Source organism: Pan paniscus, chromosome 6 (assembly GCF_029289425.2).
Source record: "Pan paniscus chromosome 6, NHGRI_mPanPan1-v2.0_pri, whole genome shotgun sequence".
In the NCBI taxonomy this organism is placed as follows: Eukaryota; Metazoa; Chordata; class Mammalia; order Primates; family Hominidae; genus Pan; species Pan paniscus.
Genome location: NC_073255.2, coordinates 188589915 through 188608077, shown reverse-complemented (window position 1 = coordinate 188608077; position 18163 = coordinate 188589915). Strand labels below are relative to the sequence as shown.

The 18163-nt window shown below is 39.5% G+C and overlaps 1 protein-coding gene across 6 annotated transcripts in view; it reads left to right on the top strand.

Annotated features, from left to right (window-relative positions):
• The window catches only part of KMT2C (lysine methyltransferase 2C), a 301574-nt gene that overhangs the window by 243578 nt on the left and 39833 nt on the right, over positions 1-18163 (top strand). For all 6 annotated transcript variants that reach the window (XM_063606427.1, XM_034965307.3, XM_034965305.3 and 3 more), the window contains 7 exons: positions 5385-5517; positions 5756-5970; positions 7600-7673; positions 10071-10253; positions 10633-12519; positions 13099-13391; positions 15193-17012. In XM_063606427.1, coding sequence (XP_063462497.1) covers positions 5385-5517; positions 5756-5970; positions 7600-7673; positions 10071-10253; positions 10633-12519; positions 13099-13391; positions 15193-17012 — 4605 coding nt within the window. The remainder of the gene's footprint in view (positions 1-5384; positions 5518-5755; positions 5971-7599; positions 7674-10070; positions 10254-10632; positions 12520-13098; positions 13392-15192; positions 17013-18163) is intronic.

The following is an 18163-nucleotide window of genomic DNA, read 5'->3' as shown; positions in this document are numbered from 1 at the left end:
ATCTATAGGAAGGAGTTTATGGAGTTGCATGGTGGCATGTATATAACTCTATCTATATGTATTTTTGTTTTGTTTTGAAACAGGGTCTCGCTCTGTCACCCAGGCTGACATGCAGTGGTGTGAACACAACTCACGTCAGCTGCGATCTCCTGGGCTCAAGCGATCCTACTGTCCTCAGCCTCCCATGCAGCTGCGACCACAGACACACGCCATCATGCCTGGCTAATTTTTTGATTTTTTGCAGAGATGGGGGTCTCACTTTGTTGCCCAGGCCAGTCTAGAACTCCTGGGTTCAAGTGATCCTCCCACCTTGGCCTCCCAAAGTGCTGGGATTACAGGCGTGGCCCTCTGTGCGCAGCTAGTATATATTTCTGATGATTTGAGCATAGGAACATCTCTCTCTATCCTATTGTCACTGCCTCATGACTATACCCTGAATTGAATAACATGAGGATATCTTCTCCTTTTCTTGTGTAAGTGCCAAAGTGTGTGAATAATTTGTAACCTTTACTAACAACTTTGTATATACATGAAAATTCCATAATGCACATAATGGAAATATTTGTGTTTTTACCAGTTTAGCCTCTAAACATAAATTTACCTTGATTTTTGCTGGGCTAAACATGTGATTTACATTTGGGTAATATACTTACCATATAACTATTCTTGCCTTAATTGTTCCCATATGCTTTTTTTTTTCTTTCTTTTTTTTTCTGAGACAGAGTCTCACACCTTCGCCCAGGCTGGAGTGCAGTGGCATGATCTCGGCTCACTGCAACCTCTGCCCTCCGAGTTTAGCAATTCTTCTGGCTCAGCCTCCCGAGTAGCTGGGATTACAGGTGCCTGCCACTGTGCCCGGCTAATTTTTTGTATTTTTAGTAGAGACGGGGTTTCACCATCTTGGTCAGGCTGGCCTTAAACTCCTGACCTTGTGAGCCATCTGCCTCAGCCTCCCAAAGTGCTGGGATTACAGGCGTGAGCCACCGCGCCCAGCCCCCATATGCTGTTTTAACGATTAAGAACTATTCAGTATTTCTCTTTTCAACACATAAAAATGACCTGTCTTTATGTTTTCTGAACTGAAAGTGCATATTTTAAAAATCAAAGATGTATTTCTTTATAAAAAACATCTTACAATCATTATGAAAATCACTTCATTGTGCAGTCTCATTTTTAAAAGGTCTTGAGAGGATGACTTCTTTTTCTTTTTTTTTTTTGCAAGGTGTTAATGTGTAATACAAGGTGAATCAGGTTGCCTACCCTTAGGAGTTTGTAATTCTAATACTGTAGACTTTCAGGTATACAACTAATGTGTATTATAGTACAGTATAATTCAAGTACAGCCTTATGAATCACTAAGATTTCATTGTTCTTGTTTGAAAGAATAGTAGTTCTAATGTAAGGGCAAAGCATGATCAAGTTACATATAGGGCGACACATAGTTATTCAAGAATGGCAACTTTAACGTTTTCCAGAGCAAAGGGAGTGGGAATTGTTTAAGGAAGCAAAACTAGAAGTGGACATTGGTGCTGATTGTAAAGGGCTCTGAGAAATAGGCAGAGGCAGCTGGCCTTTTCCCTAGAGGCTTCCAAGAGCCTTTGAAGACCTTACACCACTGGTGTGATCTGATCCCTTATGTGTTTTGCTAAGGTAGCTCTGGTGTCAATATTGGGAATAAATTTGGGACGAGAAGAATTGTACTAATGAGGTTATTGTGGTTGAGACTAAGTTAAAAAGTAGGTTCCATGTAAAGATACTTCAGTGCTGATTGAAAGGAAGGAATAGATACGAGAGAAAATGACATTAGAACAAGTAGGACTGTGCTACTGAATGGATATAAGGTGTGAGGAAAGGGGGAAATTAAAGTGAATTAGACTATGTATAAACCAGGGGCCCAGAGGATAATCATGAAACATGAAACAGAGGAAGACTTAGTGTGTGTGCTGGTAGAAGGTAGTGGAGGTACAATGAATTTAGTTTTAGACCTCTTTTAGGTTGGTAGAAATGGGACATATACACTATTCTGACTTACAGGCAGTTGCAGTTAGTCAAGGAGATGGATGAAAATGTAGGAATTATCTGTGTAATTGTGCTAATTGCAGATGTGGGAAGGATGAGATTTATTAAGAGAATATACTGCCAGTAGAGTATAGAATCTCGAGGAATGCTTTTTAATTAAATGTAATTAAGTATATGCTTAACTCATCTGATTTATATTAGGTGTGCAATTACATGTTTCTTTCTTCCTTTTAAAGGTTAGGTGAAAGTAAAAAAAGTAGTGAGAGATTTGAGACATTGAGTGAGAGGTATGGGATCTTGGAAATGAATGATCATTAGAGACAGGTTGTACAGTTAAGTAACATGACTACTTGAAAAACATTGTTTCATTGGACCATGGGAAGGTTGTTGCTAATCTTCAGTGGAGTAACTTCAATAGAATTGATGAGAAAGGGGAGGCAAAGTGTAATATGTTATTATGTAATATGTAATATGCTTTATTGTCTGATGGTAATAAAGTTCAGAAAGTAGAGAATAGAATTTTCAAGATTGAGATAGAGTAACTTGAAATACCTTTATGTAAAAGTTGTGAAGTAACTTTTGAACTTTTATAAACTAATATGACTAGTTTGGGTAGATATGGTAGACTTGGAAAAAAAAAAAGACCACTTCTTGAATAAAATAAGAGGAAATACTTTGCTTTTACTTGTTTGTCCTTGAACAAATTATTTAATTTCTGTGGGTCCTCTTTGCTTAAATGGAGCTGAACATAATAACCTATTTCAGTGGGTTTTCGTGAAGCTGTAAAGCTTTTAAGACAGTGCTTAGCAAGCATAAAGTACTTAACAAATAATAGCTAATATTACTATTGGGAAAAGTTTCAATATGTTAATATTGTAGATTATTACAAGATTATTATTGTAATATCAGTAGATGGCACTGATACCTAGCTACAGTATGGATCACATTCTCCTCGTCAATAAACTCTTGTTTCTCCTAATTACATGAAAGACATTTGATATCGTTTATTAAAATTGCACATTCCTTAACGCAGCAGTCCCCAGCCTTTTTCGCACCAGGGACCAGTTTCAAGGAAGACCATTTTTTCACAAACCCAGGTTGGTGGGTTGGGGAATGGTTTTGCGATGAAACTGTTCCACCTCAGATCATGAGGCATTAGATTCTCATAGGAACATGCTCGCATGCACACTTCACAATAGGGTTTGCGCTTCTATGAGAATCTAATACCGCCACTGATCTGACAGGTGGAGCTCAGGCGGTAATGGTCACTTTCACCTATTGTGCGGCCGGGTTCCTAACAGGTCATGGACTGGTACCAGTCTGTGGCCCCAGAGTTGGGGACCCCTGCCTTAATGGAACCTGCTTTTCACTGAAGTTGAAAATAGATGTAGCATTCTAGTTTGAAAAAAGCAGAAATCTTGCCCTTTAATCCTTGGAGTAAATGTAAGTGTCATGAGATATTTGTCATTGTGAAAACCTGATCCAGTGGACCCAGCTGTGGCATTTAGTAGGGTAAGCTCGTTTGTGAAAGTCAGAGAGTTCTAGGAAGTCTTTGAGACAAAATCTTTTAAACTTGTCAGTGATCATCCTTAGTATCTGCACATACATACTGGAGCTATGTAGGCTTTAGTGTTGTAACATTCAAATGATGTGGTTTAAGTGAAAGACCATTATACATTGTAAAATGTACGTGTATGAGACTTTTTTTTTAATCTAATGGAATGACATTAGATAAAAATCAGGTGATCAGGTTAGGAATTCTCTAGTTATACCAAGTATTAGTCAACTCTGTATTGCCATTTGTGTAATTAATTGGTGATGTGGATCTCCTGTAATAGTATGGCTCTAAGTGTTGCAACAGTTAACAGAGGCCTTGTGTATTTCCACAAATCATCAAGTTTAATTGGGAGGGCTTTTTGAAGGTACACAAAATTTTTGTTGTTGTTGTTCTTTCTTTTTTCTGGAAACTGCTCCAATATGGACAGTTGGCTTAGTTCCAAATAGTTTAGACAAGTAGACTTTCACAATAAGGATTGGAGTTACATGCTTAAAGGAGTGTTGTAAAGAAACATAAGATGGTCCTTTTATTTGCCTAATGTCTATTCAGAAAGAAAACGATAAGGTATTTGATGTTTGTGAATAGGCTCGAATGAGAACTCAAATGTGTTTGGGGGCTGAACTGTAAGTTATAAAAATTAGGCCAAAACCAGAGTGTATATATTTTTAGGAATAATCATCTGATTTATAGTGATAGATATATTGCTTACTCAAAACTAATTTAGAGAAAGTATCAATTTAAGAATCATAGGTGGGGTGGACACAGTGGCTCACACCTGTAATCCCAGCACTTTGGGAGGCTGAGGTGGGTGGATCACTTGAGGCAGGAGTTTGAGATCAGCTTGGCCAAAATGGTGAAACCCCACCTCCACTAAAAATACAAAAATTAGCTGGGCATGGTGGCAAGTGCCTGTGATTCCAACTACTCAGGAGGCTGAGGCAGAATTGCTTGAACCTGGGAGGCAGAGGTGGCAGTGAGCTGAGATCTTGCCACTGCACTCCAGCCTGGGCGACAGAGTGAGACTCCATCTCAAAAAAAAAAAAAAAAGGAAAGAATCATAGATTTTTTTTTTTTTTTTTGGTATTAAGAGGAACAGGAATAAAATATAAGAAACATCTGTTTGTAAATTTTTAATGAAGAGAAAGAATATTTGATAAAACTTACTAGCATTTGCTGTGATTCATTAGTGTTTTTTAGGAGTTAATTGTGTCGAATAGTTACTGCATACCAGGAACTATGTTTAGAGCTGTACATACATTATCTCAATTAACCCAAATAACAGAATACCTACGGTTTACAGAAATAGAAATTGATTCTGCTTCTAACAGGTAAAATTGAGGTTCACACCCCGGGCTTTTGGACTCCAGAACACTTGCTATTTCTAGTACACAATAATGAAATAATCACAGCTGTAGAGATCATATTTCAAAATCTTATAGCCAAAAGTCACTCTTTAAGTATTATAAAATACTGAAAAAAATCTTACTTTTAAATTGCATTAAAGGTTTTGATTTAGAAGTATAAGCATCTCTTCTATACTTGGGGCTTTGGTTCCAGGACCCCCAGGTATAACCAAAATCTGAGAATACAGAAGTCAAATGTTGGCCCTATGGAACTTGGCATACAAGAAAAGTTGGTCCTCTCTATGCATGGGTTTCACTGTGTTTTCCATCCACATTCAGTTGAAAAAAATTTGTGTTTATGTGGACCCATGCAGTTAAAAACCATGTTGTTCAAGGGTCAGCTTTACTTCAGCTCCTTGTTATTTGTGAATATCATGCAAACGGAATGATTTTTTTCTCTTAAGATGTTTTTTCACGGATGCCTCTCATGAATGGCCTTATTGGACCCAGTCCTCATCTCCCACATAATTCTTTGCCACCTGGAAGCGGACTGAGAACTTTCTCTGCAATTGCACAATCCTCTTATCCTGATGCCAGGTACAAGCCTTATTTTCTATGGAAACTTAAATTGCACTAGTTTCTGTTTGATTTATATATAAATTAGTCTGCTTAAATGATTGTGTATGATATTATTGTATGTTGCGTTTATTGTGGCTTTTGCTATAAATATGTTACTTTTAACTATTTTGTAATAGGTTTTAATGAAAGCTATACTTGAACATATATTAAAAAGTTATTTTATGTTCATAAAGTAAAGATATTTATTTTTTCCCAGGGATAAAAATTCAGCCTTTAATCCAATGGCAAGTGATCCTAACAACTCTTGGACATCATCAGCTCCCACTGTGGAAGGAGAAAATGACACAATGTCGAATGCCCAGAGAAGCACGCTTAAGTGGGAGAAAGAGGAGGCTCTGGGTGAAATGGCAACAGTTGCCCCAGTTCTCTACACCAATATTAATTTCCCCAACTTAAAGGAAGAATTCCCTGGTAAGCCATGAATATATTATTTCTATTTTACCAACATTTTCACATGTGCAATACCTTTTTTTTTTTAACTGCAATAGAAAGGTAGCTTAACTAATTTTTGTCTATGATGACCCACAACATGAAGATTCCCTAGATGTCTAGAAACATCTTGCATTTTACTTTGTCCTAGACCCTGCATCCATCCTCATATTTCCCAAAAATTAGTTTCAATTAGTGAAATGGTCCGTTTTTCAGCTCCTAGCAGTACTTATTAATATGCAGAAATCCGTGTTATGTGATTCTTTAAAAAATTTCTAGAACCCAAACTATCATTTAATCAAAAATACTGCTAGGCTAAATCAGTGAATCCTAAATAGTGTTTTTTTGAAACGAATTCAATATTGTCTTCCCTTCTTCCCCTCTCACTTTCCCTGACTGTCCAGCTATTACCACTGCCTCTTGAAAAAAACAGATGATAATAGTACAGTTTGTGAAAATTCTGATTAACCAGTGAATGAGAAATTTGGATTAATGAAATGTCAATTATTGAATATATGCAAGCAATGCGGTTTTATTATTTTGAGTTCATGGTATCAGACAAACTAGGATTGAAAAAGTTATTCCAACTCAGTTTTGCAATAGTTTCCCAGCTATCTATCAATACACAAACTCTTAAATTACTAGAGGGGTACCTGGAAGTGACTTTTCATTTGGATGACCCCTGTTTTTAGGTACCTTTTTGGATTGGCATCTTCATGGGACTTTATTCATTATGTATTGTAATAAATGAAATGCTTTTTATCTAACAATAGAAATCAGTGGTTTGATGCAGGGAGACCTGTGAAGGCAGTATCCCATTCTTCAGCCACTTTCTTTCCATGCTTACATTTGCTGTTTATGAACGTACATGGGTATGTTGTCATTTTGTGTTAGCACAAATTGTCCTTACAGCAGAGCTGTAACTTTTTTAAAAGTAACTTTCTTTAATAATTTTACTTTGTGATTCAAGAACCTCATGAAATACTGTGTTAAAGCTGTTGGTCTGTGAACTGATTTTTCATTTTCATTGGCTTTTTGGAAGCTTGCTTTCTTTTTGTAATGTGGAATAAATAATTTCTGTATTTATCATTAACTGTTGATCTTACCCAGGCTTCTTCATTTTGTATACCGTCATGACACTGAATTTCATATAAATGGTTTGAACTCATTACTTTTCCATGTGTTTGTTGTCCACAAATGCTAGTGAGGTGCTTATTTATGACTTTGTTTACTTCTGGTAGGTCAAATTGATAGATTTCTGTTTAGCACAGATGTTTTACAAACTTGTACTTTGGTTCTGGTGGTATCTTACCACCAGAGGGAATTTATTATGTTTGGCTTACATTTTTGCTACTTTGTCCCTTGAATCTAAAAACTTCCCAACTTTACAAGCTAGGTTGTTAATAAGGCAGCACTTCATTTAGAAAACATTTGTTTGGCCTACAGTGTGCCACGATCTTTGTTCTTTGTAAAAAACTTAATATAGGTCTATGACCTCATGAGAATACGGCCTGAATAAGATTAACTGTCAGCAGTTCATCGACATTCTTTATTACAACACATCATTAGCATGGCTCTGAGAAAGTGTTATACTCTGTTCTTTTGTTGCAGATTGGACTACTAGAGTGAAGCAAATTGCCAAATTGTGGAGAAAAGCAAGCTCACAAGAAAGAGCACCATATGTGGTATTTTAAGAAACTCCTCTATCTTTTAAATATTTAAATACAGTGCTTGAACCTTATTTGTATTAGGTTAATAAAAAACAAATTTCCATTTCAGAAAATGCTTGTTAGTACCTGTACAACAAGCAACTTTATTTTTAAAGTGATTTTCTGACTCCTTATGTCTTAATAGAGAGTGTGACATTTTTATAAGCAAGTTAACAGAACCAAAACGTTGAAGATTGAAAATCAGCTATTTTAGGGGGGAAGGAGTAATTCATTTCACTTTAAAATTGTTTTATCTCTTCAGCAGAGGTACAGTTGGCAGTCTGTATCCATGAGTTCTGTATCTGTGGATTCAACCAACCATGGATCAAAAATATTTTGGAAAAACATCTATACTGAACTTGTACAGACTCTTTTCCTTGTCATTGTTTTTAAAACAATATAACAACGATTTACATAGCATTTATATTGTGTTAAGTATTACAAGTAATCTAAAGATGACTTAAAGTATACAGGAGGGGCCAGGCACAGTGACCCACACCTGTAATCCCAGCAGTTTGAGAGGCCAAGGTGGGCAGATGGCTTTGAGCCCAGGAGTTCAAGACCAGCCTGGGCAACACAGCCAAAACCTCATCTCTATAAAAAATGAAAAAATTAGCTGGGTATGATGGCGCATGCCTGTAGTCTCAGCTACTTGAGAGACTTGAGGGGTTGAGGCTTCAGTGAGCCAGAATTGTACCACTGCATTCCAGCCTAGGTGACAGAGCAAGACCCTGCTAGGTCAGAAAATAAAAAGGGAGAAAGTATACAGGAGGATATGTGTAGGTTATATGCAAATACTGTGACATTTTCTATAAGGGACTTGAGCATCTGTGGATTTTGGTATCTGCAGGGAATCCTGGAATCAATACCCCGTGGATACAGAGGGACAACTGTACTAAATTTGGAGACTGGATTGGCATGCCTCAGTGTCTTCCACAGTCACCTCTTTTCTTGTTAGGTTTCATAGAGAATCTTTGTGCATCTTGAAAGAGAAATATTTAGACATGTTTAAAGAGTTTTTGACACATGATCTTTGCCATGAACTATTAGGTAATTTTATAAGATTCGCAGTTCATATGGTAAATTGTTTTCTCCCAAAGAGCCAAATTAAGATTGTCAGCTGGAACCAAATCCTTGCTTTCGTTTTAAAGCATATTAAATCTGTATTATTGTTGGAAAATATATATAGTTATTTTCCAGCTTGTTCCCCAGTGCACATATTTTCAGTTACAGTGATTATTTTGGATAGAGCATATATGTGTGTATATGCTCTATCACATATATATATATAGATGTGTTGATATGCTGTGTTTTATTTTGACTTGAATTAGGTAATGACAGAATTTTTAAAATTTTTAAGTGATTTCTTTAATGATACGTTTCAAATATCCAGATTTTTTTTTTTTTTTAAAGACTGGATATTTTTCCTTTTTTCTAAATTTTTTTTTTTTTTTTTTGAGATGGAGCTTCACAGTTGTTGCCCAGGCTGGAGTGCAATGGTGCGATCTCGGCTCACTGCAACCTCTGCCTTCCAGATTCAAGCGATTCTCCTGCCTCAGCCTCCCAAGTAGCTGGGATTACAGGCATGTGCCACCGTGCCTGGCTGATTTTTCTTTTTCTTTTTCTTTTTTTTGAGACAGAGTTTTGCTCTTGTTGCCCAGGCTGGAGTGCAATGGCGCAATCTTGGCTCACCACAACCTCCGCCTCCTGAGTTCAAGTGATTCTCCTGCCTCAGCCTCCCGAGTAGCTGGGATTACAGGCATGTGCCACCACACCTGGCTAATTTTGTATTTTTAGTAGAGATGGGGTGTCTCCATGTTGGTCAGGCTGGTGTCGAACTCCCGACCTCAGGTGATCCACCCGCCTCAGCCTCCCAAAGTACTGGGATTACAGGTGTGAGCCACTGCGCCTGGCCTAATTTTGTATTTTTAGTAGAGGTGGGGTTTCACCATGTTGGTCAGGCTGATCTCAAACACCTGACGTCAGGTGATCCACCCGCCTTGGCCTCCCGAAGTGCTGGGATTACGAGCATGAGCCACCATGCCTGGCCCCAGCCCCTTCTTTCTAAATTGAAGGAGACATAATTTCTAAGGATATGTTAAGAAAACTAGGAGCTAAAATATTAAATCACACCTAGGATCTTTAAGCTTAATTCAAATACATAGAGATATATCCTCAACTGATAGGTACTATGCACTGTAAAGAGAGAAGATGAGTTAGTGTCCAGATCCTTTTTTGGGAGGTGCCGTAAGTATTTCAACTATTTTACCTGACTTTTTTTTCTTTTATTTGAGAAAGTTCATGATAGTTTTATTTTATTCCTTAAAACATTTAACATAATCTGGGAAATTTTTTTTTCTTCTTTTGTCAAAGCAAAAAGCCAGAGATAACAGAGCTGCTTTACGCATTAATAAAGTACAGATGTCAAATGATTCCATGAAAAGGCAGCAACAGCAAGATAGCATTGATCCCAGCTCTCGTATTGATTCGGAGCTTTTTAAAGATCCTTTAAAGCAAAGAGAATCAGAACATGAACAGGAATGGAAATTTAGACAGGTATGGAATTTTTGGATAATCTACTTTTTGAAGTTGCATTTTTGTTTTGAGAAGGGAGGTCTTTGCATTATTATTTTAGAATATAGTTCTTAGACCATGAAAATTTGATTTAGGATAGACTTGTTTCTCTTTTCAGTAAAATATATTTAAATTGATTTGAGAAATTTATTGAAATATTATAAACAATATACTGCCCTAGGCACAAATGGAACATACCATGATGAGTAATTTCTCTTCTTCAGGAATTCATAATCTAATATGGGAGCAATCTGGTAGCGCTGACATCAAACAAATTAACTTTCTGTTGCTTTTTACCCCCATGATGGTAGTTTTCTTCCTTAACCTAAATATGATTGCTTTTTCTTTTCTATTTTAATAGCAAATGCGTCAGAAAAGTAAGCAGCAAGCTAAAATTGAAGCCACACAGAAACTTGAACAGGTGAAAAATGAGCAGCAGCAGCAGCAACAACAACAGCAATTTGGTTCTCAGCATCTTCTGGTGCAGTCTGGTTCAGATACACCAAGTAGTGGGATACAGAGTCCCTTGACACCTCAGCCTGGCAATGGAAATATGTCTCCTGCACAGTCATTCCATAAAGAACTGTTTACAAAACAGCCAACCAGTACCCCTACGTCTACATCTTCAGATGATGTGTTTGTAAAGCCACAAGCTCCACCTCCTCCTCCAGCCCCATCCCGGATTCCCATCCAGGATAGTCTTTCTCAGGCTCAGACTTCTCAGCCACCCTCACCACAAGTGTTTTCACCTGGGTCCTCTAACTCACGACCACCATCTCCAATGGATCCATATGCAAAAATGGTTGGTACCCCTCGACCACCTCCTGTGGGCCATAGTTTTTCCAGAAGAAATTCTGCTGCACCAGTGGAAAACTGTACACCTTTATCATCGGTATCTAGGCCCCTTCAAATGAATGAGACAACAGCAAATAGGCCATCCCCTGTCAGAGATTTATGTTCTTCTTCCACGACAAATAATGACCCCTATGCAAAACCTCCAGACACACCTAGGCCTGTGATGACAGATCAATTTCCCAAATCCTTGGGCCTATCCCGGTCTCCTGTAGTTTCAGAACAAACTGCAAAAGGCCCTGTAGCAGCTGGAACCAGTGATCACTTTACTAAACCATCTCCTAGGGCAGATGTGTTTCAAAGACAAAGGATACCTGACTCATATGCACGACCCTTGTTGACACCTGCACCTCTTGATAGTGGTCCTGGACCTTTTAAGACTCCAATGCAACCTCCTCCATCCTCTCAGGATCCTTATGGATCAGTGTCACAGGCATCAAGGCGATTATCTGTTGACCCTTATGAAAGGCCTGCTTTGACACCAAGACCTATAGATAATTTTTCTCATAATCAGTCAAATGATCCATATAGTCAGCCTCCCCTTACCCCACATCCAGCAATGAATGAATCTTTTGCCCATCCTTCAAGGGCTTTTTCCCAGCCTGGAACCATATCAAGGCCAACATCTCAGGACCCATACTCCCAACCCCCAGGAACTCCACGACCTGTTGTAGATTCTTATTCCCAATCTTCAGGAACAGCTAGGTCCAATACAGACCCTTACTCTCAACCTCCTGGAACTCCCCGGCCTACTACTGTTGACCCATATAGTCAGCAGCCCCAAACCCCAAGACCATCTACACAAACTGACTTGTTTGTTACACCTGTAACAAATCAGAGGCATTCTGATCCATATGCTCATCCTCCTGGAACACCAAGACCTGGAATTTCTGTCCCTTACTCTCAGCCACCAGCAACACCAAGGCCAAGGATTTCAGAGGGTTTTACTAGGTCCTCAATGACAAGACCAGTCCTCATGCCAAATCAGGATCCTTTCCTGCAAGCAGCACAAAACCGAGGACCAGCTTTACCTGGCCCGTTGGTAAGGCCACCTGATACATGTTCCCAGACACCTAGGCCCCCTGGACCTGGTCTTTCAGACACATTTAGCCGTGTTTCCCCATCTGCTGCCCGTGATCCCTATGATCAGTCTCCAATGACTCCAAGATCTCAGTCTGACTCTTTTGGAACAAGTCAAACTGCCCATGATGTTGCTGATCAGCCAAGGCCTGGATCAGAGGGGAGCTTCTGTGCATCTTCAAACTCTCCAATGCACTCCCAAGGCCAGCAGTTCTCTGGTGTCTCCCAACTTCCTGGACCTGTGCCAACTTCAGGAGTAACTGATACACAGAATACTGTAAATATGGCCCAAGCAGATACGGAGAAATTGAGACAGGTAAACACATTGTATGTTCTCAGTTTTAAATGTATTATTTGAGGAAGCTGTTCATTTCATCAAACTGAGTAATTTCTACACAGGAGTTAACTTTTTATTTTTTTTATTCTATAGAGTTTGTCATACTGCAAAAAAGAAAAATGAAATTGATGAAATTAACACCAGTTTAATCTGTATCTGATTTCAGTTTTCACGAATTCGCAGGGGAATCCTTAAATATTAAAGCTTTGTTTTGTGATAGTTGTCTGGCAAGGAAAAGGACCCAAATCATCAAATTATTTTTCCTAATATATTGAATAGTTAAATGTAACTGGTATTTCATCAAACTTTGAAACATTACCATAGCCACATAATGAAAGTATCAGGATTTAAAAAGCCACTAACCTGTCAGGCATGGTGGCGCATGCTTGTAATCCCAGCTACTTGAGAGGCTGAGACAGGAGGATCACTTGAGTCCAGGAATTTGAGGCCAGCCTGGGCAACATAGCAAGATCCCATATCTAAAAATAAAAAGCCAGTAACCTTTAAAAAGCCATTAATTACCACAAATCCCAGTGATTTTTGTTTCTTCCCATTTAGCGGCAGAAGTTACGTGAAATCATTCTCCAGCAGCAACAGCAGAAGAAGATTGCAGGTCGACAGGAGAAGGGGTCACAGGACTCACCCGCAGTGCCTCATCCAGGGCCTCTTCAACACTGGCAACCAGAGAATGTTAACCAGGCTTTCACCAGACCCCCACCTCCCTATCCTGGGAACATTAGGTCTCCTGTTGCCCCTCCTTTAGGACCTAGATATGCTGTTTTCCCAAAAGATCAGCGTGGACCCTATCCTCCTGATGTTGCTAGTATGGGGATGAGACCTCATGGATTTAGGTAATGCTTTTAATTTCCTGCCGAATTTAAATTGCTATTAGAAGAGGGAAACAGAGCTGGGTGTGGTGGCTTGTGCCTGTAATCCTAGCTACTGGTTGAGGCAGGAGGATTGCTTGAGGCTAGGAGTTTGAGACCGGCCTGGGCAATATAGTGAGACCCCCCCCCCCCAACCTCTTCAACAAATTTAAAATTTTTTTAAAGAAATAGACAAATGAAGTTAGTATTAATCAGGAAGCTGTTACTGCTTTCTACTTCTTTCTCCCCTTTGAAATATATATAATCTGCTATTTAGTGCTGATGAGAGGTCATAGACATTTTTTTCCTCTAAGAACTCTACAGACTCTGAAAACATTACCTTTGTTTTTAAGTATTAACTGTGTTAGCATTACCTTGCACCCTTAATGATGCAGTTTATCATATGACATCCTCAAAATGTAGCTATTCTGTGTAGGCAAAGCCTCCTACGATGTGATGAGACTTGTCCTCTCTCCAAATTTCTACCTTTTAACTCTACATTCTAAATTAATTTTAGGCTGGGCGCAGTGGCTCAGGCCTGTAATCCCAATACTTTGGGAGGCCGAGGTGGGCGGATCACTTGAGGTCAGGAGTTCGAGACCAACCTGGCCAACATGGTAAAACCCTGCCTCTAGTAAAAATACAAAAATTGGCCGGCCATGGCGGCAGGCACTGCACCTGTATTCGCAGCTACTCAGGAGGCTGAGACAAAAGGATCACTTGAACCCAGGAGGTGGAGGTTGCAGTGAGCCGAGGTCACGCCACTGCACTCCAGCCTGGGAGACAGAACGAGACTCTGTCTCAATTTAAAAAATAATAATAATAAATTTTAGAGATTTCCGAACTGAAAGGACTTTCCCTTTAGGAACTTTCCATGGTGAGATAGGGTTGTAAGTTAGTGGTGATGAATCATAAGAATGTTTCCTTTTTCAAAGTGGCTAAAGTCAAAGCCAAACCTATGCCCTAGTTATAATAAGGAAGTAGTTCTTTAAGATATGCTTTTTAGTTTTATGTCTTTTAGTTTTGTATCTACCTCCATGTTATATTCTTTTAGTTTCCTTTTCTTCTACCTTAGTTGTAATTTATGCCTCTTGCTGCATTTTATATTTTGTGTAAGTTGCCTGTAATCTTACTCTTAATTTCCCTTTTTTCTTCCACCTTGTTATAATTTATGCCTGTTGCTATGCTTTGTATTCTGTGTAAGTTGCCTGTAATCCTGTCTAGAAGGAAGTACAATATAAAATAGTCCAACAGTTTATACATTTACTTAATCTTTATAGATGAGGCCTACTCGTCCTTTTCTCTAAGTTTATTCTATCCCGTCATCAAACCTGTGCCTTTGTAGTCTCATGTACTGAGGCCTGTAAGTCCCTCAATAGGTATGAAGACCTATCTTCATTCAAACATCATCCCCAAATCAGCTTCCTCCATCGAACCTCCCTAAATATAGATAAAAGAAACTCTTCCTGAAAAAGTCCAGTAGTATTGTTCTTATCTCTGAACAATTGATTTCATCTGCTTGGTTGCTCTTCCTTTGTCTTCATTTTTGTTATCTGTTAAATCTTAAGCCTTTAGAGCTCAGATATGGTGTTCATTATAGGATTCTTAGCAAAATCTTACTTGCATATGAACACCTGTAAATACTTTTTAACGGTGATAGCTTTGCTTTTGTAAGTCATAGTATTTGGCAACATTTTGTATGTACAGTTTAATTGAAGACTTTTCTTTTTTTCAACTTAACTCTAAATTTAACATAATACCTATTTGCTTTTTTTTTTTTTAAAAGATTTGGATTTCCAGGAGGTAGTCATGGTACCATGCCGAGTCAAGAGCGCTTCCTTGTGCCTCCTCAACAAATACAGGGATCTGGAGTTTCTCCACAGCTAAGAAGATCAGTATCTGTAGATATGCCTAGGCCTTTAAATAACTCACAAATGAATAATCCAGTTGGACTTCCTCAGCATTTTTCACCACAGAGCTTGCCAGTTCAGCAGCACAACATACTGGGCCAAGCATATATTGAACTGAGACATAGGGCTCCTGACGGAAGGCAACGGCTGCCTTTCAGTGCTCCACCTGGCAGCGTTGTAGAGGCATCTTCTAATCTGAGACATGGAAACTTCATTCCCCGGCCAGACTTTCCGGGCCCTAGACATACAGACCCCATGCGACGACCTCCCCAGGGTCTACCTAATCAGCTACCTGTGCACCCAGATTTGGAACAAGTGCCACCATCTCAACAAGAGCAAGGTCATTCTGTCCATTCATCTTCTATGGTCATGAGGACTCTGAACCATCCACTAGGTGGTGAATTTTCAGAAGCTCCTTTGTCAACATCTGTACCATCTGAAACAACGTCTGATAATTTACAGATAACCACCCAACCTTCTGATGGTCTAGAGGAAAAACTTGATTCTGATGACCCTTCTGTGAAGGAACTGGATGTTAAAGACCTTGAGGGGGTTGAAGTCAAAGACTTAGATGATGAAGATCTTGAAAACTTAAATTTAGATACAGAGGATGGCAAGGTAGTTGAATTGGATACTTTAGATAATTTGGAAACTAATGATCCCAACCTGGATGACCTCTTAAGGTCAGGAGAGTTTGATATCATTGCATATACAGATCCAGAACTTGACATGGGAGATAAGAAAAGCATGTTTAATGAGGAACTAGACCTTCCAATTGATGATAAGTTAGATAATCAGTGTGTATCTGTTGAACCAAAAAAAAAGGAACAAGAAAACAAAACTCTGGTTCTCTCTGATAAACATTCACCACAGAAAAAATCCACTGTTACCAATGAGGTAAAAATGGAAGTACTGTCTCCAAATTCTAAGGTGGAATCCAAATGTGAAACTGAAAAAAATGATGAGAATAAAGATAATGTTGACACTCCTTGCTCACAGGCTTCTGCTCACTCAGACCTAAATGATGGAGAAAAGACTTCTTTGCATCCTTGTGATCCAGATCTATTTGAGAAAAGAACCAATCGAGAAACTGCTGGCCCCGGTGCAAATGTCATTCAAGCATCCACTCAACTACCTGCTCAAGATGTAATAAACTCTTGTGGCATAACTGGATCAACTCCAGTTCTCTCAAGTTTACTTGCCAATGAGAAATCTGATAATTCAGACATTAGGCCATTGGGGTCTCCACCACCACCAACTCTGCCGGCCTCACCATCCAATCATGTGTCAAGTTTGCCTCCTTTAATAGCACCGCCTGGCCGTGTTTTGGATAATACCATGAATTCTAATGTAACAGTAGTCTCTAGGGTAAACCATGTTTTTTCTCAGGGTGTGCAGGTAAATCCAGGGTTCATTCCAGGTCAATCAACAGTTAACCACAATCTGGGGACAGGAAAACCTGCAACTCAAACTGGGCCTCTAACAAGTCAGTCTGGTACCAGTGGCATGTCTGGACCCCAACAGCTAATGATTCCTCAAACATTAGCACAGCAGAATAGAGAGAGGCCCCTTCTTCTAGAAGAACAGCCTCTACTTCTACAGGATCTTTTGGATCAAGAAAGGCAAGAACAGCAGCAGCAAAGACAGATGCAAGCCATGATTCGTCAGCGATCAGAACCGTTCTTCCCTAATATTGGTAGGAGTTTTCTTGAGTCTCAACATATATTACTATGGGTATTAGAGTGGCATGCGATATGCTTATAAGATTTTATTATTAGAATTACAGTTGGAATAAAGTACTGAGTTTTTCTGTTCCTCCTTGAGGAGTTTGTTTGTTTTGTTTTGAGACGGAGTCTCACTGTGTCACCCAAGATGGAGTGCAGTGGCGCGATCTCGGCTCACAGCAACCTCCACCTCCTGGGTTCAAGTGATTCTCCTGCCTCAGCCTCCCGAGTAGCTGGGACTACAGACACGTGCCACCAGGCCTGGCTAATTTTTGTATTTTTAGTAGAGGTGCGGGGTTTCACCATGTTGGCCAGGCTGGTCTCAAACTCCTGACCTCAGGTGATCCGCCTGCTTTGGCCTCCCAAAGTGCTGGGATTACAGGCGTGAGCCACCATGCTTGGCCCTCCTTGAGCTTTAGAATGAAAGCAGTTGGCTGGGCACAGTGGCTCACGGCTGTAATCCTAGCACTTTGGGAGACCGAGGCAGACAGATTGCCTCAGCTCAGGAGTTCCAGACCAGCCTGGGCAACACAGGACATGGATGAAGCTGGAAACCATAATTCTCAGCAAACTAATGCAGGAACAGAAAACCATACACTGCATGTTCTCACTCATAAGTGGGAGTTGAACAATGAGAACACATGGACACAGGGAGGGGAACATCACACACCGGAACCTGTCGGGGGGTGGGGGGGTGGGGGGCTAGGGGACGGATAGCATTAGGAGAAATACCTAATGTAGATGACGGGTTGATGGGTGCAGCAAACCACCATGACATATGTATACCTATGTAACCAGCATATTCTGCACAAGTATCCCAGAATTTAAAGTATAATAATTAAAAAAAAATAACAAAAAATTAGCTGGGCATAGCAGCGTGCGCCTGTAGTCCCAGTTATTCGGGAGACAGAGGCAGGAGAATGGTGTGAACCCAGGAGGCGGAAGTTGCAGTGAGGCGAGATCGCGCCATTGCACTCCAGCCTGGGGGACAGAGTGAGACTCTGTCTCAAAAAAAAAAAAAATGAAAACAAGAAGAGTTTTAGATTCTTTCCAGGTAAATTAAGAGATTCAAAACTGAGTTACAAACTTCCCTCAATTCTATTATTTATGGAATTGTTTAATA